Source organism: Montipora foliosa, chromosome 10 (assembly GCF_036669935.1).
Source record: "Montipora foliosa isolate CH-2021 chromosome 10, ASM3666993v2, whole genome shotgun sequence".
Lineage (NCBI taxonomy): Eukaryota > Metazoa > Cnidaria > Anthozoa > Scleractinia > Acroporidae > Montipora > Montipora foliosa.
The window spans coordinates 6,001,862-6,025,482 of record NC_090878.1 but is presented as its reverse complement, the minus strand read 5'-3'; the positions used below and the strand labels follow the sequence as shown (position 1 = coordinate 6,025,482).

General features: G+C 40.6%; 1 protein-coding gene across 4 annotated transcripts in view; it reads right to left on the bottom strand.

Annotated features, from left to right (window-relative positions):
* The window catches only part of LOC137974348 (receptor-type tyrosine-protein phosphatase mu-like), a 76,708-nt gene that overhangs the window by 2,387 nt on the left and 50,700 nt on the right, over nucleotides 1–23,621 (bottom strand). For 3 of the 4 annotated variants that reach the window (XM_068821278.1, XM_068821280.1, XM_068821281.1), the window contains 22 exons: nucleotides 20,009–20,112; nucleotides 19,383–19,572; nucleotides 18,292–18,397; nucleotides 17,515–17,746; nucleotides 16,793–16,862; nucleotides 13,983–14,103; nucleotides 13,333–13,472; nucleotides 12,700–12,854; nucleotides 11,618–11,705; nucleotides 10,314–10,390; nucleotides 9,760–9,799; nucleotides 9,575–9,672; nucleotides 9,202–9,318; nucleotides 7,731–7,885; nucleotides 6,663–6,798; nucleotides 5,978–6,127; nucleotides 5,586–5,688; nucleotides 4,200–4,264; nucleotides 3,704–3,838; nucleotides 3,105–3,227; nucleotides 2,379–2,533; nucleotides 1,349–1,484 (listed from right to left, as the gene is read on the bottom strand). In XM_068821278.1, coding sequence (XP_068677379.1) covers nucleotides 1,349–1,484; nucleotides 2,379–2,533; nucleotides 3,105–3,227; nucleotides 3,704–3,838; nucleotides 4,200–4,264; nucleotides 5,586–5,688; nucleotides 5,978–6,127; nucleotides 6,663–6,798; nucleotides 7,731–7,885; nucleotides 9,202–9,318; nucleotides 9,575–9,672; nucleotides 9,760–9,799; nucleotides 10,314–10,390; nucleotides 11,618–11,705; nucleotides 12,700–12,854; nucleotides 13,333–13,472; nucleotides 13,983–14,103; nucleotides 16,793–16,862; nucleotides 17,515–17,746; nucleotides 18,292–18,397; nucleotides 19,383–19,572; nucleotides 20,009–20,112 — 2,696 coding nt within the window. The remainder of the gene's footprint in view (nucleotides 1–1,348; nucleotides 1,485–2,378; nucleotides 2,534–3,104; nucleotides 3,228–3,703; nucleotides 3,839–4,199; nucleotides 4,265–5,585; nucleotides 5,689–5,977; nucleotides 6,128–6,662; nucleotides 6,799–7,730; nucleotides 7,886–9,201; nucleotides 9,319–9,574; nucleotides 9,673–9,759; nucleotides 9,800–10,313; nucleotides 10,391–11,617; nucleotides 11,706–12,699; nucleotides 12,855–13,332; nucleotides 13,473–13,982; nucleotides 14,104–16,792; nucleotides 16,863–17,514; nucleotides 17,747–18,291; nucleotides 18,398–19,382; nucleotides 19,573–20,008; nucleotides 20,113–23,621) is intronic. The other variant, XM_068821279.1, reaches the window with a different exon arrangement.

Below are 23,621 nucleotides of genomic sequence, written 5' to 3'. Positions count from 1 at the left end.
CCACGCATTTTCAAAGATAATTGATGAATAATATTTGTAAAAAGCGTTAAATGGCGTTCTTTCTTAAATTGAAACTTAATTATCTCTCAAAAATGCATGCTTAGCCCCAATTTTCTTTTTGGAAACCAAGAGTACTTAACAAGATCTAAATTTTCCGGACAGTATTAAACCACGCAAAAACATCACTGTATTGGTAACCATCACCGATAGAAAACCCGAGAATCTCGAGATACGCAGAACGTATGCGCAAGAACAATAGTAGGCACCATCCTTACAAGAGAAAATGAGGGCGGCATTTGGTGAATTCAGAAACCCATAAGGGTTGAAACGTGTAACGCGCGTTCACTGCTTCCAAATATTCAGTGCGAACTGATTGGTTGAATGTTTCAGTGCTAAGTACCATATTTGGAAACCCCTCGCTCTTGTTGTTCCAAATATGGTACTTAGCAAATTGAATATTCAGAAGCTTGTTTCCCAGCACACAAGGGGCCGTTACACGTTTCAACCCTTATGGGTTTCTGGTGAATTACAGTAGGTTATTTTTGTAAACGAAACTCTGTTTCCTTTTTAATCTCGCAACTACGTGACGTCGTGTGGATCGATCGGAGTGCGAGAACCTTGCATTCAGTGTGAAACGCCGCTTTAACTTTCAATTTTAAATGAAAGTCAGGAAAATCATCGCAGTCATGAAGCAACTTACGCAGAAGCGGCCTGGAACGGGACTCGAACCCATGACCGCGCGATTGCGTGGCCTGAGGTATCCAACCGATCCTCCACCCCGAATTTATCTGATATACACAATTGAGTTGACTATTATCGTTAATTTAGAAGACTGAAAGCTTGGTATAGATTATGGGAAATGGCCATTTTGGTTTGAAAAAAAAACAACCCAAGTGTATCGACATAGGACTCAAATCTGGGAATGTTGATTACTTTAACCCGCCACCTAACCACTTGACCACCACACCGCTAACTGCTGAGAGATAATAAAGATATGTTTAAAATAGCATTTTAGCAGGTGCTTTTCAGTTTTAATGTGAATCTCCATAAAAACGAAGGATTTATAACTGGTATACCATGTAATCCTCCTATTCCGGAATCCGGTCAATCGAAAGCACCCTTAATTTATCGATCGTAATTGTAAGTGATATAGCATAACTGGGCATAATCACTCTTAATTACACCTTTAAATTGTTTTGATTATTTTTTTTCCTTTGTTTTACTGAAAGTATGAAATGACAACATTTTAAATTGCACCAATCAATGAACCATTACCCTAAAATGATTAAAAACCGCCCAATCATTTTTTGGACAAGCGTATTGGAGCTAATGCTATTGTCAATCCTACCTTATAGTTGACAGCTTTCGGTCTGTTAACTCGAATGACTTTGACTGACTGAAAGACGTCAATGACTTGTTCTGACTTGAGGCGTTCGATGATGGAGAGGATCGCACAGAAGGTACCACTTCTGCCAACACCATCGCTATAACGAAACCGACAGATCAGTACAAAGGTGGTTTCACTGAAAGTTCAACATTGTCATGTTATCAAGAATTATAACGACGATTATGGCGAAGTAGGGAACATCACCTGATTTACCAGTAAGCACTGTTTTCAGTATTTAAAATACCCAGTAATTATCCATGGAAGAATGGAGACGAGACCTACACGAAGAAATGCGTGACTCGGCTCAAAGATATTGAAGTTAATAATTTATGAGGGCACTCTAAAAACGCCAAAGATATGCTTTCCTCTGATCTTAATTGATCGTAGGCTTGCTTGCAACTACTCTCTCGAGTCCGGACTTCGTTCCTTCTGCGAGAGAGGCGGCTTGACGCGAGAACCGGTAACCAGGGTCTTCGGAGAAGGAGCACTGGCACCTTTCCGGAAACAGCGGCTGCCAATCGATACTACACTTAATCGCAGTGTAACAAAGTGATAGGAACTTGAGTGCAAAAAAACACACGACCCACTTTATCTTTCTTTAAGCTACGTTACAGAACGCATTCATAAATGACAGGAAAAAATAATTATTATTTTGCCTTTGTGCTAATCATTCTCACTAGCCTCACTTTGGAGCCAAAATTCTTTCGACGACGACGACGACGACGACTACTACTACTACTACTACTACTGCTACTACTACTACTACTGCTGCTACTGCTACTGCTACTGCTACTGCTACTGCTACTACTACTACTGCTGCTACTGCTACTGCTACTGCTGCTAATGCTGCTGCTGTCTTTATAAATGGCGGCCAACAAATGCTATGAAATGAAAGATCAATCCCTATATGGAACGGGTTATGAGTAGACCCTATTGAGGAAAAAAACAAAGTCTATGGGTACTTTCACAAAAGATAGAAAAATCCATTTACCTGCATTGTACAACCAACGGCGCATTACTGCTTTTTCGCTGTGAACGTTCCACCATGTTTATCAAGTCGATAATGCAGTGCGCGTTTTTCGGAACTCCCTTGTCAGGCCAACCTGTCACTTGGTATTGGTGAATCTGACGAACTGTGTTAGGATCCTAGAAGCATAAAGTGTTTCGTTAGAAAGTTACTTTTGAGGTGATGAGGTGCATCAAGGGAGAAAAAATAAAAATAAAATCCAGACAGGAAGAGGCCCAATTTGGCCATTGGGATTAAGAAGGAGGTTCTTCCGTTGAAAATGGCGCGCGGTCGAAATATAGGGCCTTGGTTACTAGTTTCTAAACTAGTAATCAAGCCCCTACGTTTCGACCGCGCGGGCTACAGCAGGGCTGACGCTGTGGTCTGAGTACTCGCCTCCCAACAATGACGACAGCGTTCCTTGGTTCTCTACTCTGTTTCGAGAAGTTTTTCTTCGGGTACTCCGAATCTCCCCTCTACTTATATTGTACAGTCATAGTCATAGTTTATTTACTCACAAGGAGCTCAGGAGTCGTAACTCGCTGAAACGCTCTTATGCAACCACGATATACAACAGAGGACCGACCACAGCACCGGAAACTCCGTGAGGGAGTCCTTTTGCGTCACACAGGGTTATAAACATTGGGAACTCCATACCCTTCATGCATAACAGCGAAGCTAAAATGTATTATTATAAAACTTGAGTGAAACCTTTTTCCTTTTCACTGTTAACTCCCTCTCAGAAAAGTCCTGAAACACTTCATACGATGTTGTTTCAATAGTGAATTCGCCAAAGGTTGTGGATCCCTCAGAAGCCCAGTAAACAGGATAAATCTGTCCAAAGAATAGGAAAAAATCTTTGTAACTAACGACGAAATAAAAAAAAAAGGAAACCGGGAAATGATTGCCTGAGGTGAGTTTGGCACTATTTTCTGGTATTTAATGCGCACTTCAAAACTTGGCTCTGGCGAGCGTTCCTGGAAAGGCTCACGATAAATGTTTGTCGGTCATATTTCGCGTAACGAAAACTAAACGATGAAATAACGAGCATGCGTAGATGTTGGTAAGGGAGAATACCAGGGGTCAATGGGAAAAGTTTGAGGAACAAAAGCGATGTCGGATACACCTTTTCAATTCTTTCACAAAAAGAGGCACAGTTTCAAGTATCTGTCTCTGTGTTTCATTTGCGGCACTTTGAGATAAGGATGCGATAACTAAGGCCTCTCGAAGAGAGGTTGTTCTGTCGTGAAGAGAATTGTTGAAAGAAAATGAAAATAGTTCAGAATAATTCCAATGAAAATGCGTTATACCTGCCCTCGTTCTTTTGGCTCGTTCAACGTGACAATTGTTCCAACGTCGTAGTCCCAAATCATCTTCCAGAAATCCTCAATAGTGTTGTCCAATGGAGCTTGCGTCATAATAAATGAATTCCGCTCTCTGAAGGTCTGAAGTAAAATGCAAAAAGCAATTCAACAACCTAATTGCAACACCTTTTTCACGCCCAAAAGAACGACTTTCAACTTCGCAATGGTATAAAGTTCGGAATGCTGTTGCGTAAATAATCAAGCGAGTTGCTTTTCAGTTTCAATTAAATTAATAAGATGACTTGACAAAAAGTGTTGCCTTATTTTATTTCCACCAAAACATTTGGTACTGAACAGCCAATAGGAAACCAGAAGTGAGGTCTTTTGTTGTTTTAAGTTGCCTTAAAAGCTACCGCCATGAGAAATGCGAAAATAAACTTCCGCCTCTCGATTATCGGCCATGCTATGGAAGACGAAATACAAACTATCACATTAGGCTTACGTCAACAAAGGCAGCGTTGATATAGTCGCTCCTGCCATCCTTAAGGACCACTCTAGATCCATTCACTGAAATACAAACAAAGTGGTGTAAAAACATAGCATTCAATGGGGAGCTTAAGCTCGTGCGTTTTTGAGACGCTGACGGCAACCAGGAAAACAGCTCACTTTCGGTTGCCGTCCGCATCTAAAAAAAGGCGCGCGTTTAAGGAGCTTGAGCACGTGACATTTTTGAGCCACTGACGTAAAACGGGAGGGAACATTTCGTATTCCAGAACCGTAATCTCTCCGAGATTTTCAAACTAATGTTCTCTTATGGTGAATTACTTAGCAATACGATTTTGTGGTTGACAATTTGCCGGTTGCCGTCCATAGCTCAAAAACGACTCGGCCTTGAGCTCCCTCGTAGAGAGCTTTCGAGAGCGTGATTTTCTCATAGAACAACACCAGGTGATCTGGTGACGTTACTCGGAGGAATGGGGAGAAAAATCTTAACGCCGTATCCCAAAACTGCGCGCGGCCTTATATTCGAATTCAACATAGCAGAAGCGAGGTTAGATCTCGCCGGGTCTACTTGAATGTTCATTCAGTAACAGGAAATGTAGACACGGAATGATCTGTTGAGTTTTGACGATGGAAATACTGCAAGGAGTTTGGAAACAACACCTAAGGCCGCGCGCGGTTGTGGGATACGGCGTTATATTTTTTTCGTTCCAGTCCTCCAAATGATTCACCAGATCACCTGGCAGTGAGCGCGCGTAAACCAGCGTCATTTTGGCGGGAAAAACGTGATACCGTCGTCATTTTAGTAGTCACGGTTGTAGTTTTCGCATTTTTCGATAAGGAAAAGGCTCAGTTACCAGTAATAAGAATAACTGAGCAACCTATGGTACTAACAAAGAGTTCGATAAATTAATCGTCCGGGTTATATACATAGCAAGTATTTTCGCTACAAACAGGCAGTCAAATCTCGTACTCGTTCTCGTCCTCGTCCTAGAATCGAAAGGTCCCAAGTGTATTTACAACGCCGACCCTGAATGCGACATATATATAGTCAATTCCGGCTGTTGCAAATTTTGTTCTTTGAGGAGCTTCTTAAGAGTCGTTAAACAAACTAAGTCTCGATGAAGACAGAAAATGCAATCCACAGCTTGTGCAGAAAGCGTTTCAGTCCATGCCGGCGACGAACTGCAACGAGATGTTCCCGATTCTGGGTGTGCAAAAACTGCTGTGAGATCAAAAATAAGAAGGGTGGGTGGGATTGGGTTGTTGCCGCTTGTTTCTTTCCGCTCCTGTCTTCCAATTTTCTGCTCTCGCCTCAATGTTCGTGCTATCAAGAGCGCTGTAAAGTACGTTTCTACTGGAACCAATCCATTAAAAGATTTCTTACGTGGGATTATGTCCGGGAACCTGTTCTTGCAAGCATTCTCGTGTTTTCGACCAATGTCATCTTCAATGTCAGTGACATCATCGGCAGTAATGAGGTCCAACCGCTGAAAACGGACAGCAATCAACGCATTTAAGATACTTCTAGGCCAAAGAAATTAACTGATGCAGACCACAGAAGACTGTCAAACTACAGGTCACCAAATTACAGCCGCTGTACATTATCAGCCACTACGTGCTTACTCACTTGCTCACTGACAGAAACTTCCAGTGAACCTAAGAATACGTGCGGCGTCAATACTCCGTTTCTTGCGCACGCAATACATAACTTATTGCACACAAACAAACAACAGCGTTTCTGTGTTCTTCGTATTTTGATGTATTCTCTATACCTACCTGATATTCAGAACCCAAGCCTGACGTCTTGGTCTTGGGGTTAACGGCTGCCAGTTTCTTCACAGCAATGCGAATGTCGTGCGCAGCGATTTCTGTGTTACCACAAGTTACTGACTCGAGCAACGCCATGTAAATGAAACCGTATTGTTCCTAAAACATGGTACTTGCATTAGGAAATAAAACAAGAAAAATCAACAAAATCGACTACTACACTACGCATACCATCCAGATTCATTCCTTTGTCATAATCGTTGCCTGAACTGTCAATTCAAATTTACCAGTAATAACTCTGACCATTACTTCTCAACATCATTCGGGACATTTTCTCGGCTTTTTCTTTACAAAAATAAGCTTCAGTCAAAACGTCAGCGACGAGCCACAAAGAAACAACAGAGGATGACCTCTAATGCTAGAGACCTTGCTCCAGACTATTAGAATTGGTGTGACTTCACAACTGTTATAATTATGTGCTTCTTAACGTTGCCTGTCACAATTCGTGTAACATGTCACACGTTTCAATGAGTTTGCAAATGATACGAGAATGCAATGCCTAGTTGTGTTCAACTGTATTTGTTTCTCACTGTCATTTAATTAGAATTGTTGAACTGTATTTGTTTCTCACTGTTAGACTTACTCCGTTATCATTTCGCCACAAAGCAATTACACGACACGGGAAGATATTTACCTCTGTTTGGACCATAGAGATTCGGTTGTTACGCAAGAGCTGAACATAGTTGAACACATCAACGACTTTCTTCTTCTTTATGCTCTCCAACATGGCATCAATTACTATAAAGGCGCCAGTTCGTCCGACTCCAGCACTACAAAAGAAAGGGAAAAAATGACCGATGGCGAACTTGAGAAACGAGAACTGAAGACCATGCACGAACAACCGAAAGTCTAGCACTTTGCTGAAAACGACAACGTCTATTAGCCTGAAACTCCTGTGGATAAATACCAACACTTAATGCTTTCGTTTTCAGCTTACTCACACCACGTTAAACAAGCAGTCGCCCTAATTTAGCTTAGTTCCTCGAGTGTGATACACACGAACACATAACGGGTGAGCAAAAAAGGCCATGTGGAGTGTAAAAGAAGCACTAAATATGCAGACATCGACGTGTCCCTTGCTTTTTACGTCACGCACAACGAACAAAGAGAAGCGTCGCTTCTCTTGGTCAAAACCAAGTCCTTTATCTGTCAAGAAAAGACAACTTGCTCAAGTAATAAATGTGTTGAGAATCTGCGCATATGATTGCAATTTTGTCCGGGATTGCGGTATAATGAGATGTGCTTGTATTACGTTGGACAACACAAAATTTCCCTTTATGTAAGACTGTCAACTATCCATTTGCAAAATACGATTCAGGTTAGAGCTCGGGTTATGGTTAGGTTCTGGTTGGGGAAAGAGACGGGCCGCGGGTACTTGAGACTTGTGCCTCGCCTGTCTGGGCCGAGTCACTAGAAGTATGGTTAGAGTTAACGATTGGTTAAGGAGGCTATGTCATCCAACGCGCAAGTGAGAGTTGGTCAGAAAGCTTTTGAAAACGTAGGCCATTTTTCCAAAATTTTGTCGAAGAGTTCAAGCAACCTGGGCCTGGATGTTAGTTATGCCGAGATGAGCAGATGAGAAATGGCTGAAAGGGGCAACTTAGAGACGTTTATCATACAATCATACAGTCATTATCGCGACATCCCAGACGAATCTGTCCAACTAGCAGGCCTGGGTGCTGATGATGTCAAGAGAATATACCTGCAGTGGACGACCAGAGGTGTTCTGCTGTCATGGTGTTTCATGCGAACTTTTCGTCGAAGACCAAGAACAGCTGTAGCGTGACGCGGAACACCTTTGTCAGGCCAAACAAGGAAGTGAAACTGTTGGACTTGACGCTTGTCCTCTGACCCCTTCTGGTAAAAATAAAAAATGCGTACAAAATATCACGTAGGAAACAATCACTTTGATCAACACATACTCTCTAAAAACACCAAAAGTTGTTTCCATTCAAATGAGCAGTACTTTCCTGTGGTGCTGTTTGTACGCTGTACAAGGTGCTTCTATCTTTTGAGTCTGTGGTTGAAATCCAAAAGTGTGACCATTCAAATGAAAGCTACTGAGCAGTACTTTCCTGTGGTGTTGTTTGTTATGCTGTACAAGGTGGTTCTATCTTTTGAGTCTGTGGGTGAAATCCTAAAGTGTGACCATTCAAATGAAAGCTACTGAGCAGTACTTAAATGTGGTGCTGTTTATTATGATGTACAAGGTGGTTCTATCTTTTGAGTCTATGGGTGTAATCCTAAAGTGTGACCATTCAAATTAAAGCTACTTAGCAGTACTTTCCTGTGGTGCTGTTTATTATGATGTACAAGGTGGTTCTATCTTTTGAGTGTGTGGGTGAAGTCCTGAAGTGTGACCATTCAAATGAAAGCTACTGAGCAGTACTTAAATGTGGTGCTGTTTATTATGATGTACAAGGTGGTTCTATCTTTTGAGTCTGTGGGTGAAATCCTAAAGTGTGACCATTCAAATGAAAGCTACTGAGCAGTACTTAAATGTGGTGCTGTTTATTATGATGTACAAGGTGGTTCTATCTTTTGAGTCTATGGGTGTAATCCTAAAGTGTGACCATTCAAATGAAAGCTACTGAGCAGTACTTTCCTGTGGTGCTGTTTATTATGATGTACAAGGTGGTTCTATCTTTTGAGTCTGTGGTTGAAATCCTAAAGTGTGACCATTCAAATGAAAGCTACTGAGCAGTACTTTCCTGTGGTGCTGTTTGTACGCTGTACAAGGTGGTTCTATCTTTTGAGTCTGTGGGTGAAATCCTAAAGTGTGACTATTCAAACGAAGTAGTAGTAGTACTTTCCTGAGCAGTACTTTCCTGCGGTGCCATTTATTATGCTGTACAAGGTTGAAATCCAAAAGTGTGACCATTCAAATGAAAGCTACTGAGCAGTACTTAAATGTGGTGCTGTTTATTATGCTGTACGAGGTAGTTCTATCTCTTGACTCTGTGGCTGTAATCCTATAGTGTGGCCATTAAAATAACAGCTACTGAGCAGTACTTTCCTGTGGTGCTGTTTACTATGCTGTACAAGGTGGAACTAACTTTTGAGTCCGGGTGAAATCCTCAAGTGTAACCATTCAAATAAAAGCCACTGAAATGTGCTTTCTTGCAGGTAGTGCTGCTTATCATGCTAAACAGGATTGCTATCAGCTATTTTACCTTGCTGAGTGTAAATGTGCGAATGGCGTAGTCAGCAAAGGTTTCTGTTTTGTGGTTTTTGACAATGACGTCATGGTAACTCTCTGATTTCTCTGGCCAATACTGATGACACTTCGTCTATAAACCAAGAAAATGTAAAACATCAAGACTACTGAAAAAACTAAATAGTAATAAGATTTGATACAGCGAGAGGTACCTTAACTGGCATCCAAAATGGTAATAATTTAAACTCGAACTGAGAAAAGACGATCGCATTTTAAGAAACGCTTATCTCATCTTCGAGCTTTGCTCGATTTGTACTCTAAACTCAATTCCCAACACTTAAACACTGTTTAACGGGCGAGAATTGCAGTAAGAATCAGACTTCTCTTACCCGCCCATGTTCAACAAGTCTTGTAAGCATCACAATCGTTGTGGCATTTTCTTGCCAAATCATTCGCCAGAAGTCTTGGTAAGTGCCAGGGACTGGGCCTGTGCGATTCAAATTTATCAACAAAACTAAATACACACAAACGTAAAACAAAATGTACAAAGCAAACTACTAATGACATAAATTACCTTGACAAGCAATATAGGTTTTCGGAGTGCCATCATAACCCTGAAAATTACATCGAGATTCACAAGTGTGTTTAATATCTTTCATTGGTGTTAATCCTCGGGATCGGATCCAGGATTTTTCTCAAGGAAGGGAGGAAGAGGGAGGGGAGGGGATGCACCCCTGTACCCCTCGCCTAGGTACACCCCAGATCCCCACCCTACTAAGTAGTTCCCCATCTCACGTCAGTTTTTCCACAAACATCAAGAGAGAGAATGAGTACTTAATTGACTGGTCCCTTCAGGAACTATCCATGGCAAATGAAACAAAGAAATGACAAATCTTCCAGAATCCCAACTGAACGGAATCAGACCAGTAGGCTCTTTAACAAGGGCGGCCGAGCTGTTGAACTTGGACAACCCAGAACAAACTCAGCTTGTTGTCGGAGAGGAATTTAAAACCGGGAACTTCGGATTGCAACCTAACATCGCCAACTTCAAGCTAATCAAAATAATATGACTGAACTGGGCACCTTCGAATTTTTTCAAACAAAAAATAATCAAATAAGAATACGTACATGAAGATAACTTGCGTTTATATAGTCAGAGTTTTCGGAGCCGTCAATGATAGGAAGGGTAACTCGTGAATGGTCATCTAAAAACAAGAAAACATGATCACAAATCAAGCAATAATATCAGTTACGTAAAGTAGTCTCACCAATCAGAATTTATGACTTGACAAGTTTGTCTCAACTTCCTGATCAGGAACGCTCAATGCTCTACAGACCGGAAACAAATGGCTGGTAGAATCATTAACTCTGGTCGCGTAATCTATAAAGGCCTCCATACCCGTCCACTTTTCGCCATTCCAACTTGGGATGTTCAGAAGGTGGGTAACGCTATCAACCCGCAAAATAAATAATATCCAGCCAATATTCACTTTCAGAGGGGCGTAGCTACGATTTTCAAAAGGAGGGGGGGGGGAGGGTGTCACACTGAAAGTGACAATTTTTCGGATGTGCAGTGAGTACTGGGGGGGAGGGACAAGCCTACAAAATAGCTGCGTAGATGATAATGAATTGATATAATGAATTTATATAGCGTAGCGTATTTTCTTTTTACATATTCAATTACGCTTTCCAAATAATAAAAAACAAGTTAGTCAGTGGACAGGGTTATGCACCTTCTGAACAACTGAGGCCATATGGTCAAATGGACAACCCAGTCACTTTATCCGAAGCCAATGGAGCATGGTTTCTACTGTGGTACAATGACCTACACAATTAATACGGTTCTTTTCCCTATGATTTCACATCCACTCCTCATTAACATCACAGTTTACCACGAAAATTAGGTTTTATCAGAAACCCATAAGGGTTGAAACGTGTAACGCGCGTTCACAGCTTCCGAATATTCAGTGCGAACTGATTGGTTGAATGTTTCAGTGCTAAGTACTATATTTGGAAACCCCTCGCTCTTGTTGTTCCAAATATGGTACTTAGCAAATCGAATATCCAGAACCTTGTTTCCCAGCACACAAGGGACCGTTACACGTTTCAACCCTTATGGGTTTCTGGTTTTATCTAACGAGTCGATAAAGGTGAATAATTATATCTCTCAGATAGTACGCGCGCTCTGATTGGCCTAACTAGCGGGCCATATTCTGCAGTACGGCCAGCAGTCACAATCACATTCTAAGCTTTCAATGGCAGATCGAAAGTCTTCAACTGAGGGTAGTAAATTTGACATGAAGATAAAGAGAGTTCCAAGAGGCCAGTGTCACGCTTCAGTTTTGCTTCTATAACGAATGTGGTCCTTAGATAAAGTTAACCAATGAAAATTGAGCTGAATCAGCAGCGCGTTATAAAAATGGTCCACTTACATGCGATGATATTTGCGTATCTATTTTTATTCTTGTTTCCTGGTTTCTTAGCATCATTCCAAGAGAACTGCTGACCTTGTGCAAGAAGCTACGAATAGAAAGTTTAATATGTAAACAATGAAGGAACGAGGGATTACCGAATTTTTCTTGATTTCATTGCCTTGCGAACTGATTCACTTCCTTAGTTACTAAAAATTGAGGAAAAGAAAGACTGACTCGCTGTCCTATTGACTGAAATACTGACTGTCAGACTCCCTGTCTTACTGACAAACTGATCGACTGACCGATCTTCTGAATGACAGACTAATTCACCATTTGACTGAATGACCGACTCATTGATTGATTGGATGATTGATTGATGTCTTGACTGACTGATTGACTTACTGATTGGCCTGCTGGCCAACTGACTGACTAGTTGACTGACTAATAAGCTAGTTGGATGATTCATCAAATGATTGACTGACTGACACTGACATAATTCCTGCCTAATGAGCTGACTGCATCCATCTCCTCACGTGCACTGCGGATAACAGAGAAAACTGTTAATGATGACAACAAACGTTCAACAAAGTGGATTGGAGGAGAAAGCTTGGCGCAGTGGTGATAGCACTCGCTTTCCACAAAAGTGTCCCGGGTTCGATTCACTTACTCAGTGGCATAACAGGGTTGAGTTTGTTGGCTATGTTCTCTGCCCTGAGAGATTTTACTCTGGCTTCACCGGTTTTGCCCTCTCATCAAAAACCAACACCTGACTAATCTGATTTCACTTCATGTGATTTAGTAGAGCACTTGTGCCCAGCAAAATAAGACTGAGACTTCGATAAAGTAATCATTACTATGAATAGTCATCTAATTCAAATGACGGGTGTATTACAAGCTAGTAAATGGACCAAACAAGTTTATTACAAGAAACGACCAACTTCCAACGTCAGTGACTTCATAGTTCATTTGGTTAGAGCGTCGCACCGTTATCGCGAGGTAACGGGTTCAAACCCCGTTGAAGTCCTTAATTTTTCAGGCTTCTCTACGCAATTGCTTAAATTGCGTTCACAACTGCGAGGATCATAGCTTCACTTGATTACCTTGTACTGTTTGGCAAATCCTGCGTTCTTTTCTCTCTTCAACTGAGTGACATATTCTGAGAACTGACTGACAGGGATTGGCTTGGGTTTATCATCCAAATCATCAGCTGCGGTGTTGCCGTATATAGGATCAGCTGTTGTCTCCACTGTCTCACCTTACAGAGCACAGAGTTAAGTTACTTTAGAAAATAATCAAGCATTAATTTATTGGATATTAAAAAGGCGTCTTTCACAAGCATAAAATTCATAAATTGGGCGCGATATTTCATGCAGATAGAGTCTTTCACGAGTGCTCATCATTTTATCTTTGGCACTATCCTACTGCATGACTTACCAGACGAATACCAGTTCAAAAAATGGAGAGATTTAGGTCGTGTTCTATTGGGATCAACCGTTAAGTACATAAGTAAAGACATTTATGTACATTTCCGTGATGAAATAAAAATGACATACGATGTTTTCACTAGTGAAAAATTGTAGTGTCGGCCTTTTGCTTGGGCGAACAATTTTTTTTTCACTAGTGAAAAATTGTCGTATCAGCCTTTTGGTTGGCTAATATTATGTTGAACTTTGGCGCGAGTGGCCTGTGAACTGACAGCGGGAGTAAAATTTGTAAACATGACAAATACACACCTGGCTCCTCCTCACTGGGGGGACGCGGTCGTGAACCTCCACCATCGGGTCGCACAGTGTCATAAGCGTCATTAAAACTGGCCTGTGTCATTAGATGTGATTCATTTGTTTTTGAACTGCGTTGATCTTGGCGACGGCGCCTGCGAAAATTATTCATCATCACTTTTTCGGTTTTTTAATCGCAATCCAGCCAGGATTTATAACATTTTCTTTCAATAAATTTCACTAAATTCGTGTGCCAAATTGATAATATTAAGTCCCAACCTAAATACATGCAGCCGAAAAGAGTTGGCGTTTTCTCAAAAAATCAGAGCTATTACACTTGCTGTAAAAAACCACTGATCCCACATTGTTTCTTTCAGGATATTTCTCACTTTCTCTCCTCTTTCCACGAAAATTAAACGTAAACATGTTTTCTTTAACAAAGTAAAAACGCAATCAATGACATAACCACTATAACAATCCAATGGGGTGTCCTAAGATCGGGAACCCACAATTGTGCTTTTACCCTTGCCATTTCTTTCTGGTTAGTAATGAGTTTCAAATTTGCTCGTTCCTGGATGTAGAAAAAGCAATGGTTGGTAATAAAAACGAGGTGTTTTTTCGTTTGTTAACAACGGAGACAAAGAGAATAAATAAAGCAGGCTAACCTCCTCCAAATAACGATCCCAGCAATTACTACACCAACGAGTACTACAATAACAACTGCAGAGGTAATGGCGGCAATAGGAGATGACTTCTCGACACTTTCATTTCCAAGGTTAGATGCAACTAGAAATGAGATAAGAGATGTTTAAATTATCTGAGTGAGTGACCTTAAAACCAAGACAAAATCCCACAGACATTGGTTTAAGGGCGGTTTTTAATTGAGTGTCGTAAAACAAATACCAAAGCAACCTCGTTCCCAGGGTCCTGGAAACGAGGTTGATACCAAAGTAATTACTTCAACCAATCACAGCAGGTGCAAACAGTGCAATGAACCAATCCAAAGCAATTTTAAGCGCGGGAAAAATCGCGCGTGCAAGTCGCGATTGGTTTTGGTTTTGATAAACTGGCGCGAGAGTTTTAAACCAATCACTGACCAAGATTGGCAACTGCAATCGCGAATTATTTTCGACAGTCATTTGAAAACTGCTCTTAAGTTAAATTTACCACTGTTGGAACGATTTGCAAGCTGACGTTAGGGGCTAGAGCGGTTTTCAAATGAGTGTCGTAAAACCAAAACCAAAGCAATTACTTTGGCCAATCAAAAAGGACGGAGACAACCCAGTAAACCAATCAAAACTCGAAGTAATTACAAGTAGCCGACACTAAGCGCGGGAAAATGTGCACGCGCGAGCCATGATTGGTTTTGGTTTCACTTCTGATTGGTTGAAAAATTGGCGCGAGAACTTTGAACCAATCACTGAGTGAAGTAATTATAAACCAAAGCAATTCGCTAATTACTTTCGACACTCAATTGAAAACCGCTCTATGTCACGCAAAATGATTTAATTTTACGACACCAAAAATGAACAAAAAAGTAGAATGAAACATTGCAATAACCACTTAAAACCGTTGATCAACATAACAGAAATACAACAAAAGCAAATAGACGCATGGATGGACACAAATGGACAAGATTGAAACGGATTGCATTTGGGTAATCTTGAAAAAACTCCGGCGGTCCGACGTTTTTCAAGTTTATGGCAACTCGCCTTGATAAAGGCCCTTCTTGCTCAGAATCATCTTGTTTGAGATGTAACAAAAATTTTATCAGTAAAGAAATTCTGTATTACCATTTTTGAGTTTTAAACTCCTGATCACCTAAAAATGTCCCCTAAACAACCTAAAATAACGTGACATCCCCTTAAGCCCTTCGTCATAGCTCTGACAAAGTCAGAATTCGAACCCCCTTCGAATTCACTCCCTTTAAGTCTAAGCATTGGATACCTATTTCCAGTAAGTGTTAGGATAAATCCATCTTTTTATTTTACTCGAAGAACAGAGTCACTTTTAGGAGGCAGCGTGGTTCAGTGGTTAGGGTGTTGGGTTTGCATGCGGTTGGCCTGGGTTCAAATCTCATTCTAACTTCCGGTGTGGATTGGCTTCCGGTTGTCCCGGATTCAACTGTACAACACTTTGTAAATAGCCAACTGGTTGCCTCCTGCCAGATGGGGTTATTAATCATGTTTCTGTTGAGTTTGAATTGTTTCTTTCTGATTATTAAAACGTGGGGTGCCTGTAAACTAGCTTGATAGCTAAGTGCACTTTTACTAAAAACCAAGCATTTTTTTTGTGACATAAATTGTCTGTATGATTCCGGGACAAGAGTGATGTTGACGTTGGGGAAAAAAGCAAGGGAACACATTGCGGCGCTTATCAAAGCCAGCGTGCACCTAATAGCCCTTATCAAAGTTATCAGCGGTTTTGCCACATGAACGAGGCTAAGAGGTCATTTTGTATTGAATTGACCCTTTAGCCTCTTTTGCATGTAGTTTTAAACAAAGAAAACGTGCCTGTAGGCTCAACTCCAATAAGGACCATCACGTGCATTTTTGGACGTATCTCTGGTCCACCGACTGTTGGGATCATCCCTTACTGTTTGTTAGTGCATTTTGTAACGTGAGAGAAGTCTATCTTTTCTCTGTGGTTGGGATGAAAATGCTTGCAAAAGCGCACACAGCCACAAGTCAGACAATTGATGGTTGGCATCTGACGTCACGGCGGCCATGTTGGTGTAGAGAACAATGCAGTAAAATGTCTTTTGGGAATTTGACTCTATTGTTATGCAAAACTTGTGTGGCCATTTCCTATTGCTTTGTACACCAACATGGCTGCCTCATCACGTGGATGAAAACCAAGAATAGAGCGTTTTCATCTGACGTCACGGCGGCCATGTTGGTGTACAGAACAATACAGTAAAATGACTTTTGGGAATTTGACTCTATTATTATGCAAAACTTGTGTGGCCATTTTCTATTGCTTTGTACACCAACATGGCCGTCTCATCACGTGGATGAAAACCAAGAATAGAGCGTTTTCATCTGACGTCACGGCGGCCATGTTGGTGTACAGAACAATGCAGTAAAATGACTTTTGGGAATTTGACTCTATTATTATGCTAAACTTGTGGGGCCATTTTCTATTGCTTTGTACACCAACATGGCCGTCTCATCACGTGGATGAAAACCAAGAATAGAGCGTTTTCATCTGACGTCACGGCGGCCATGTTGGTGTACAGAACAATGCAGTAAAATGTCTTTTGGGAATTTGACTCTATTATTATGCAAACCTTGTGAGGCCATCACGTGGATGCAAACCAAGAATAGCTTAAACGTCAAACGGTACGTCCCTGGTACTTTTAGCTTTCTAGTTAATTTAGGGGGCCACTGACCCTCCTTATTCTTATAAGTTATCTATTATAAAAACCAACGTAAAAACAGAGCACAAGCAAATGTTGTTGTTGTTGTTTTCTTACCTGCTTTCACGTCAATCTGAGCAAGGAGTTTTGCTGCGCCGGTGAGGAATTGCTCATCAGTGGAACGCTTCTGTAGAACACATCCAAGTTTAATCGCTTTCAACCATCAGTGTAAGGTCATTTAAAAAACACTCAATCTTCTGCGATTTAAAGGTTAGCCTCGAATTCCAGCGTCATCAAAAAAGCTAATGTAGACATCAAGGGGAATAGAAACTCTAGTGCGGCGTCGGGTTCGATCGTTAGCCCTTTGTGAGATAAAAAGTCTTTGAATACCTTTTTGTGTGAAAAAGTTAAAATTATGTTCAATCTGTTTTGCAAACAGTTGGAAAACTGCAAGAAAGCCCCCTCCAAGTGCGGCATTTGATTGACGCACGGACAGCGTAGGTTCCCAATTATAGGTATCCAATTTCGAACTGTTCAAATTGGACACCCACGTGATCGCGCGACAATTACGCGACAAATAGGCACGCACAGAAACAATCAGATTCGAGAATTTTGTAATAGTTACAATTAGCTCGATAATCACGGGACACGTTTTTGGGCAATCAGGGGCGAAGTCAAAACCAATCGTGATTGGATCGCGCGCATTTTCCCGCGCTTTGCGCCGGCCGCATGTATTTGCTTTGTGCCAATCTTTGTGACACGATTGGTTCCTTTGTTATCTGTGTCCAAGGGTGGTTTTGCTATAATCCACCTCAACAGAAAGACCATCGATGGTATACCTTTGACTTAGCAGTTGTTGCTCTGGAATATACATTGTACTTCTGGCCGCGTGACAACTTCTTATTAGTAAAACCACCTATGTCTTCGTCGTCACCAAGAACAAATGTCATCGAGGGATTAACAGCGCTTGCAGGTATTTGAGCAGAAACATAGAAATCAGGTCCAAAATTATTCCATTCGGAGATTTTATCAGTCCAATCCTCAACTCGATGCACCAAAACTTGATAATAACTAAAACCATAAAACAGAGGAAATGAAGTAGATAAGAAATTAAAGCGTAGTGGACTGAGACTGTTGTGCTAGTTACAAAGGATGTAACAACCACGTGATCTGGTGACGTCATTTGAAGGACTGAGAAGAAAAATTTTACCGCCGTATCCCACAACCACGCGCGGCCTTAAGAGTTGTTTCCAAATTTCCTGCAGTATATCCATCGCCAAAACTCAACAGATCATTCCGTGGCTCCCACATTTCCTGTGACTGAATGTACCTTCAAGTAGAACCGACGAGATCTAACCTCGCCTCTGCCACGTTGAATTCGAAAATAATATTCAAGGCCGCGCGCGGTTGTGGGATAGGGCGTTAAATTTCATCACCAGATCACCTGGAAGAGCAGGGAAAAAAGATCGTCCACAATGTACAGCGGCTGCTGTCAAAGAGCCCTGTTGTCATTGGAAAGCAACGTGGCAGATAAAAGCCTTTCAGTGGCAGAATCCACTTATGTCTTCTGGAGAGGTTTTAGTTTTCTTCACTAAGTGCTGCTTAAGAAGTCTTACCTGATGGGGCCGTTGTCCTGGTCTGCGGGCCAAATAGTTAAATTCACTGATGATCCAGTAGTGTCGATATTTTGGGTTCCCACTGGGTTTTTCGGTGCAGCTGGGGCTAGTGATAACAAGAAAACTCGCTGAAATGATCTCCCATGAAGAACACCATGTTTAAAGAGGCACTGTCACGCTAAATTTGCTGTTTTTAGGTCACAACTGGGTACAAATCTCAATTGGTACTTAAGCTCAAACATACAACATTCCTCACAACCCACTGATCAGAAGATATGAAATGTATTTATGGAACAAACAGCTATTCGTATTTAATTTTTGGAGACTAGCTGACCAGTTTTTTTCAAGTTCCAATCCATTTCCATCCACAAACAACGAAGAATGGCTTCAGAGCACTTCAATGGTTATTGGTAACAAAACTACAGAAACATTTTTTGGTCTTCATTGATGCAAAACCGATTTTTAGTGTTTTGAAGTTTAACTAAAATAGCGTGACTCTACCCTTTTAAGTATCAAAGATGCTATTTACAAATGCTAGAATGGGAAGTATGTCATTAGTGTTTGTTGTGTCACAAAACGACAGAAATCTGGTGTCTGATAACGCTTCCAGTTCCCAAAACAAGCAGCAGAGAGACCTCGGTCAATATTTAAAAATGAAATTCGAGGCAATAAAGAGCTGTGAAGTATTTAAAAACAGGCAGGCTAAGCTTCATATTAAGACGTGTACAATGAGCAGTTTGCGGTCTTGTATTCTCTCACGATTGTCGTCAATCCATCAAGTAAATATATGTATAAATCAATGTTGTGAAAAGCTTCTTAAGTTTGGTAAACATAAGTGGACTCCAAAACACTAGGAACAAAAACGAAGGCAGACTAACCACCTTCAAGCTTGATCTTGAACTTTTCAACAAAACTTGAACAGATAAAAGATCTTTCCAACAGATGGTCAAGCAAAGATCTCCCAAAATCTAACATTACGAGGTCGTTTTTTTTTTTTTTTCATCCAATGGTTCTCAGTGAAACAGTATGGATTGAAACAGCATGCACAAAAGAAATTAAAAAGAAAAAGACAAAACAAAAGAATAACATACCAGCAATCAAAGTATGAGTTGTTACCATGGAACTGTTGTCCCCATTGCCACAGTGTGTTGTAGCAAACACAACAAAGTCGTACTTTGTGCCAGGATATAGATTGGTAAATTCTTTGCTCAATGCCTTGGTTTTTACTATTCTAGAGTCTGTGAAGTCAGGATAATAAGTCTTTGTACCTTTGAAGATAACCTGAAAATGAGTGCAAAGCAAAAACCTCACAAATGTTAGATGATTCGAGCTGGGTATTCACTGATAAATAAGGGCTTATCTACATTCCAAACGTCAGCTCTTCTTTTCTTAGTCTTCATTTCCCACCTACTCTATTTTCAGATTTAAAGGTTTACAAGTCCCTAACTTGGACACAATCCACACACCCTTAGTAATCTAAATTCCTCCTTTCTTCCTGTCGCCTTAGCACCTGTGTTAACTTGAGTCACTGTCATTCAAAATATCGGCACCCAGGGAATTATCACAATTAACTAAATGTTTTAACAAAGTTAACCCTTTTTCAAATGTAAAACCTTGGCATATAGCTCGAGGACGGTGGTCAAAAAGAAAACTAATAATTCACTAACAAATACCTGGCAATTTCTAATTGAACTAAGTGTAAAAATCAATCAATTACCGTGTACATTTGCACATCTCCGGATATCTTGGGCTTTTTCCAGGACAAGGTGATGCTTCTTTTATCTGCAGGACCTGCCTTGACGTCACTTGGTGGACTAGCAGCTGTAACCAAAATAATTGTCACAGGGTTATCTATAGATCGAACCATAAAACAATTTGGCAAGTGCATGGCCCAGTGGTTAGGGCGCTTGCCTTGAGATCTAGAGATCCGAGGTTCGAGATCCGAGGTTCAAGACCTGTTCTGACCACTGGTTCAATTTGTTCCTGGTAGTCCCAGGTTCATCTTCCCAGCTGCACTTGTAAATAGCCAACTGGTTTGCATCCGGCCAGTTGGGATTCTTAACAGTTGTTGTTGTACACTTTGCACGCGAAACAAAGGGCCGCCAATTTTAACCAATCAGAAGAAGTCACGTCACGGGTGACTGCTTCTGCCATGTTTTTTCAGGGAAATGACAACTGATTTTCGCAGTAATGGGTATTCTAAAAAAAATATCATTTGTGACTGTGCTGGGCTAGTTCACTCTTGGAGTGTGAGGATGTTTCATCATTTGCACCATAATCCACAATCAGTTATAGCTCAACAGAACAATCCAGGAATACAAATGCAAAAGAAAGGTCATAAAAAAGATTTCCGTAAAAAAGCTCTTGTCTTGTCCCATTAGTGCCTCATTTATTGTATCCAACCTTATTTTAAAAATTCAAGCGAAAAATGTTGATTAATGAATCAAGACTAAAAATATCCATAATTCTATGAGAGAATGGCTGCTCAACTTTATTTGGCTTATACACATACATACAACTGGGGCTCCAGCGACTTATCAAAGAATAGCACGAGAGTCCTCGATCTAACACTGATGTTTTTAATATTAATTAAAACACCGTGGTGCTGCCTCAAATCACTGGAACGAAAAGTCTGAACTTCTTAACGTGTCCGGCTGAATTTTTCTAGTGTGAATGTTGAAAACTCTGTTGCACTCTCGGCAAAGAAAAGTAACCCCAAAAAAGATACATGCTCGCTTGATGTGTACATGCAATCCTCGTCTATGCACGAAGAACTCGTGCAATCTTAATACGTGATTAAGGAAAAACAAATGACGGAAGATTTCTGCGGCCGTTACAATGACCTCTTTTGATTTAGCACTCATCGATTCTAACGTCAATCCGTATTATTTTAAAGGAAATACTTAAATATATTCATTAAACGATGGGCTATTACTTCCCAATGGTTCATTGTGGGTGTGACCATATCTCTAAACTTTTTGCTGCATTATTCGTAGTTTTTTATGTTGCAAACAACATTGTAATTAAAAGTTAGAAATGATTACAGAACTGAATGTGTGGGAGGCGCAGTGGCCTCATGGTTAGTGCGCTCGACACCGGATCGAGTGGTCTGGGTTCGGGGCCTGGCCGGGGACATTGTGTTGTGTTCTTGGGCAAGACACTTTACTCTCACGGTGCCTCTCTCCACCCTTGTGTATAAATGGGTACCGGCGTAATGCTGGGGGTAACCCTGCGATGGACTAGCATCCCATCCAGGGGGAAGCATAAATACTCCAAGTCGCTTCATGCTACGGAAACCGGAGATAAGCACCGGCCTTAATGGGCCTTCAGGCTCGTAACAGAGACTTTACCTACAGAACTGAATGCATCCCAAAGGGATTATAAGATAGCACTGATCTAATCACTGAAAAGCAAGCACCATTTGAATACTAATTAATGTTCATCTTCACTTATCTTAAAAGCATGTTATTTCTTTACCTTGTGCTGAGGATAATTTAAACAGTGATTTGCCTCTTTGTTTCACAGTTTTCAACAAAAAAACTACAGTCCCGACAGTGTTATCATACACTACGACAATGTTCTTGGTGTCACGTCAGAGCAGCATAGGAACCTGTGGGATATCCTACACTATAATCATCACATTTATCGGCGTCTTCGACAATGGTTCTATTACTCTTGACTTACAACAGGTAGTAGTCAGTACGTATCATTTCCTGATGCTTAAATGTAACAATGCTTAATATGCTTTAAACCAGGTCATTTTGAACATTAATCTGCTCCTCTCCTGCAACCTCACAATGTTATCCAGTGGCTGACACCTCACCTTCCCACGTCACTTTGATTTCCTGCCATTTACCAACCACTAGAAAGTTCTCATGGTTCGAGAAGACATAATTATGATCGGTAAACTCTAGGGCCCACATCCACCTGAAAGTGTTTGCGGTCATTCGCTCTTGTTTTTAAACGCAGAGTTGTCAAATGTCTGATCTGATTGGCTCGCTGTACATTGTAGAATTGTGCAAGTTCGTGCATGAGAAAATTCGTTGTAACTTTCGGGCGAATATGGGTCTTTAAACACCAATGTTTTTCTCATAAGGACGAACGCAAGAAACTGAAAACTTCAATTACGTAAATTCAATTTATTAGAATTAAGTGGTGTATCCTGTCGTTAGGGAAAAGAAGCATCAACATTTGATTTGATTTGAGTTACTTTCTTGATTTCAGTTTACGGTGTCCCCGATTAGTGTTCCAGCGCTGGAACGACCAGACACTTAAATAAAGTTCCTTTCCTTTCTTTTCTTTCCTTTGCTTCTGAAAATTACGTTTCAAGGGAAAGACTGATGATTTAGGGATCGAGCAAATCCCAAGAAGCATTATCACCGTACACAATTAAATGAATGTGTGATTTAAAGCCATTATGGTTCCTTTTTTACTCTCTGTGTGATAAAAGGTATTGATCGAGGCTAGAGCCTCACTTGGATCATAACATTCACAAAAACTTAACTTTTCATAAATTTCCTCAATTCTGAGCTTGTTGAAATGTTGAATTCATTGAGTTTTTCTGTATTTACTGGCAATCAAGTACATGGATTGTGCTGCTGAACATTATTGAATTTATCTAATTCAAAAATTGCAGTGTACTCATATCAAACACTTTGCTTGATGATAATTGTGTGCATGCATGTTTACAAAGGCTAACTCATTCACTTCTCAGGTGCCCTGGGACGCCCGCAGTTGACGAGTAAAATCATCTGGCATTAGACAGAGTATAATCTGTTAAGTTTCACTCCGAAGAGGCAATGGGTTAACAGATGGAACCTAAAATGTGTTCAAAGCGCGAAACTTCTTGGTGTTATAGTCCTAGATGACTTATTACAGTCGGATAGTTAAAACATCGTCCAAAGGTTTGTACTTGTTAAAGGTGTAGTTCAACTTAAACAAATTACGTTAGACTTTCAAGTAACAATATACTTTTGTTCTATTGCTGCTTTATTATATGGAATGCCACAGGCAGACCACGTTAATAGTCCAGTTAAGTTTTTTTGATTTTTTTTAATTTTTCAGCGTAGTCACAAATGTGTATACCTCAGGGATAGTAGATTACCCGCTCGATAATTATAAGAGATTAAGAACTGCAATGAAAATGTTTTCTTTCGTCCCAAGTAATCCATTGTGTTTCCCTAGTAACTTACTAACGGTTATGGAGCCATTTCTTTGACTCTTCATCAAGCTTTATTTTGTTACTCTGTCTTTCAAAGCCTACAATGAGGAAATGAATCAATTTTAAAAATTTATCTGAACAGATAACCAGACCAGTCTGATTTTGAGGC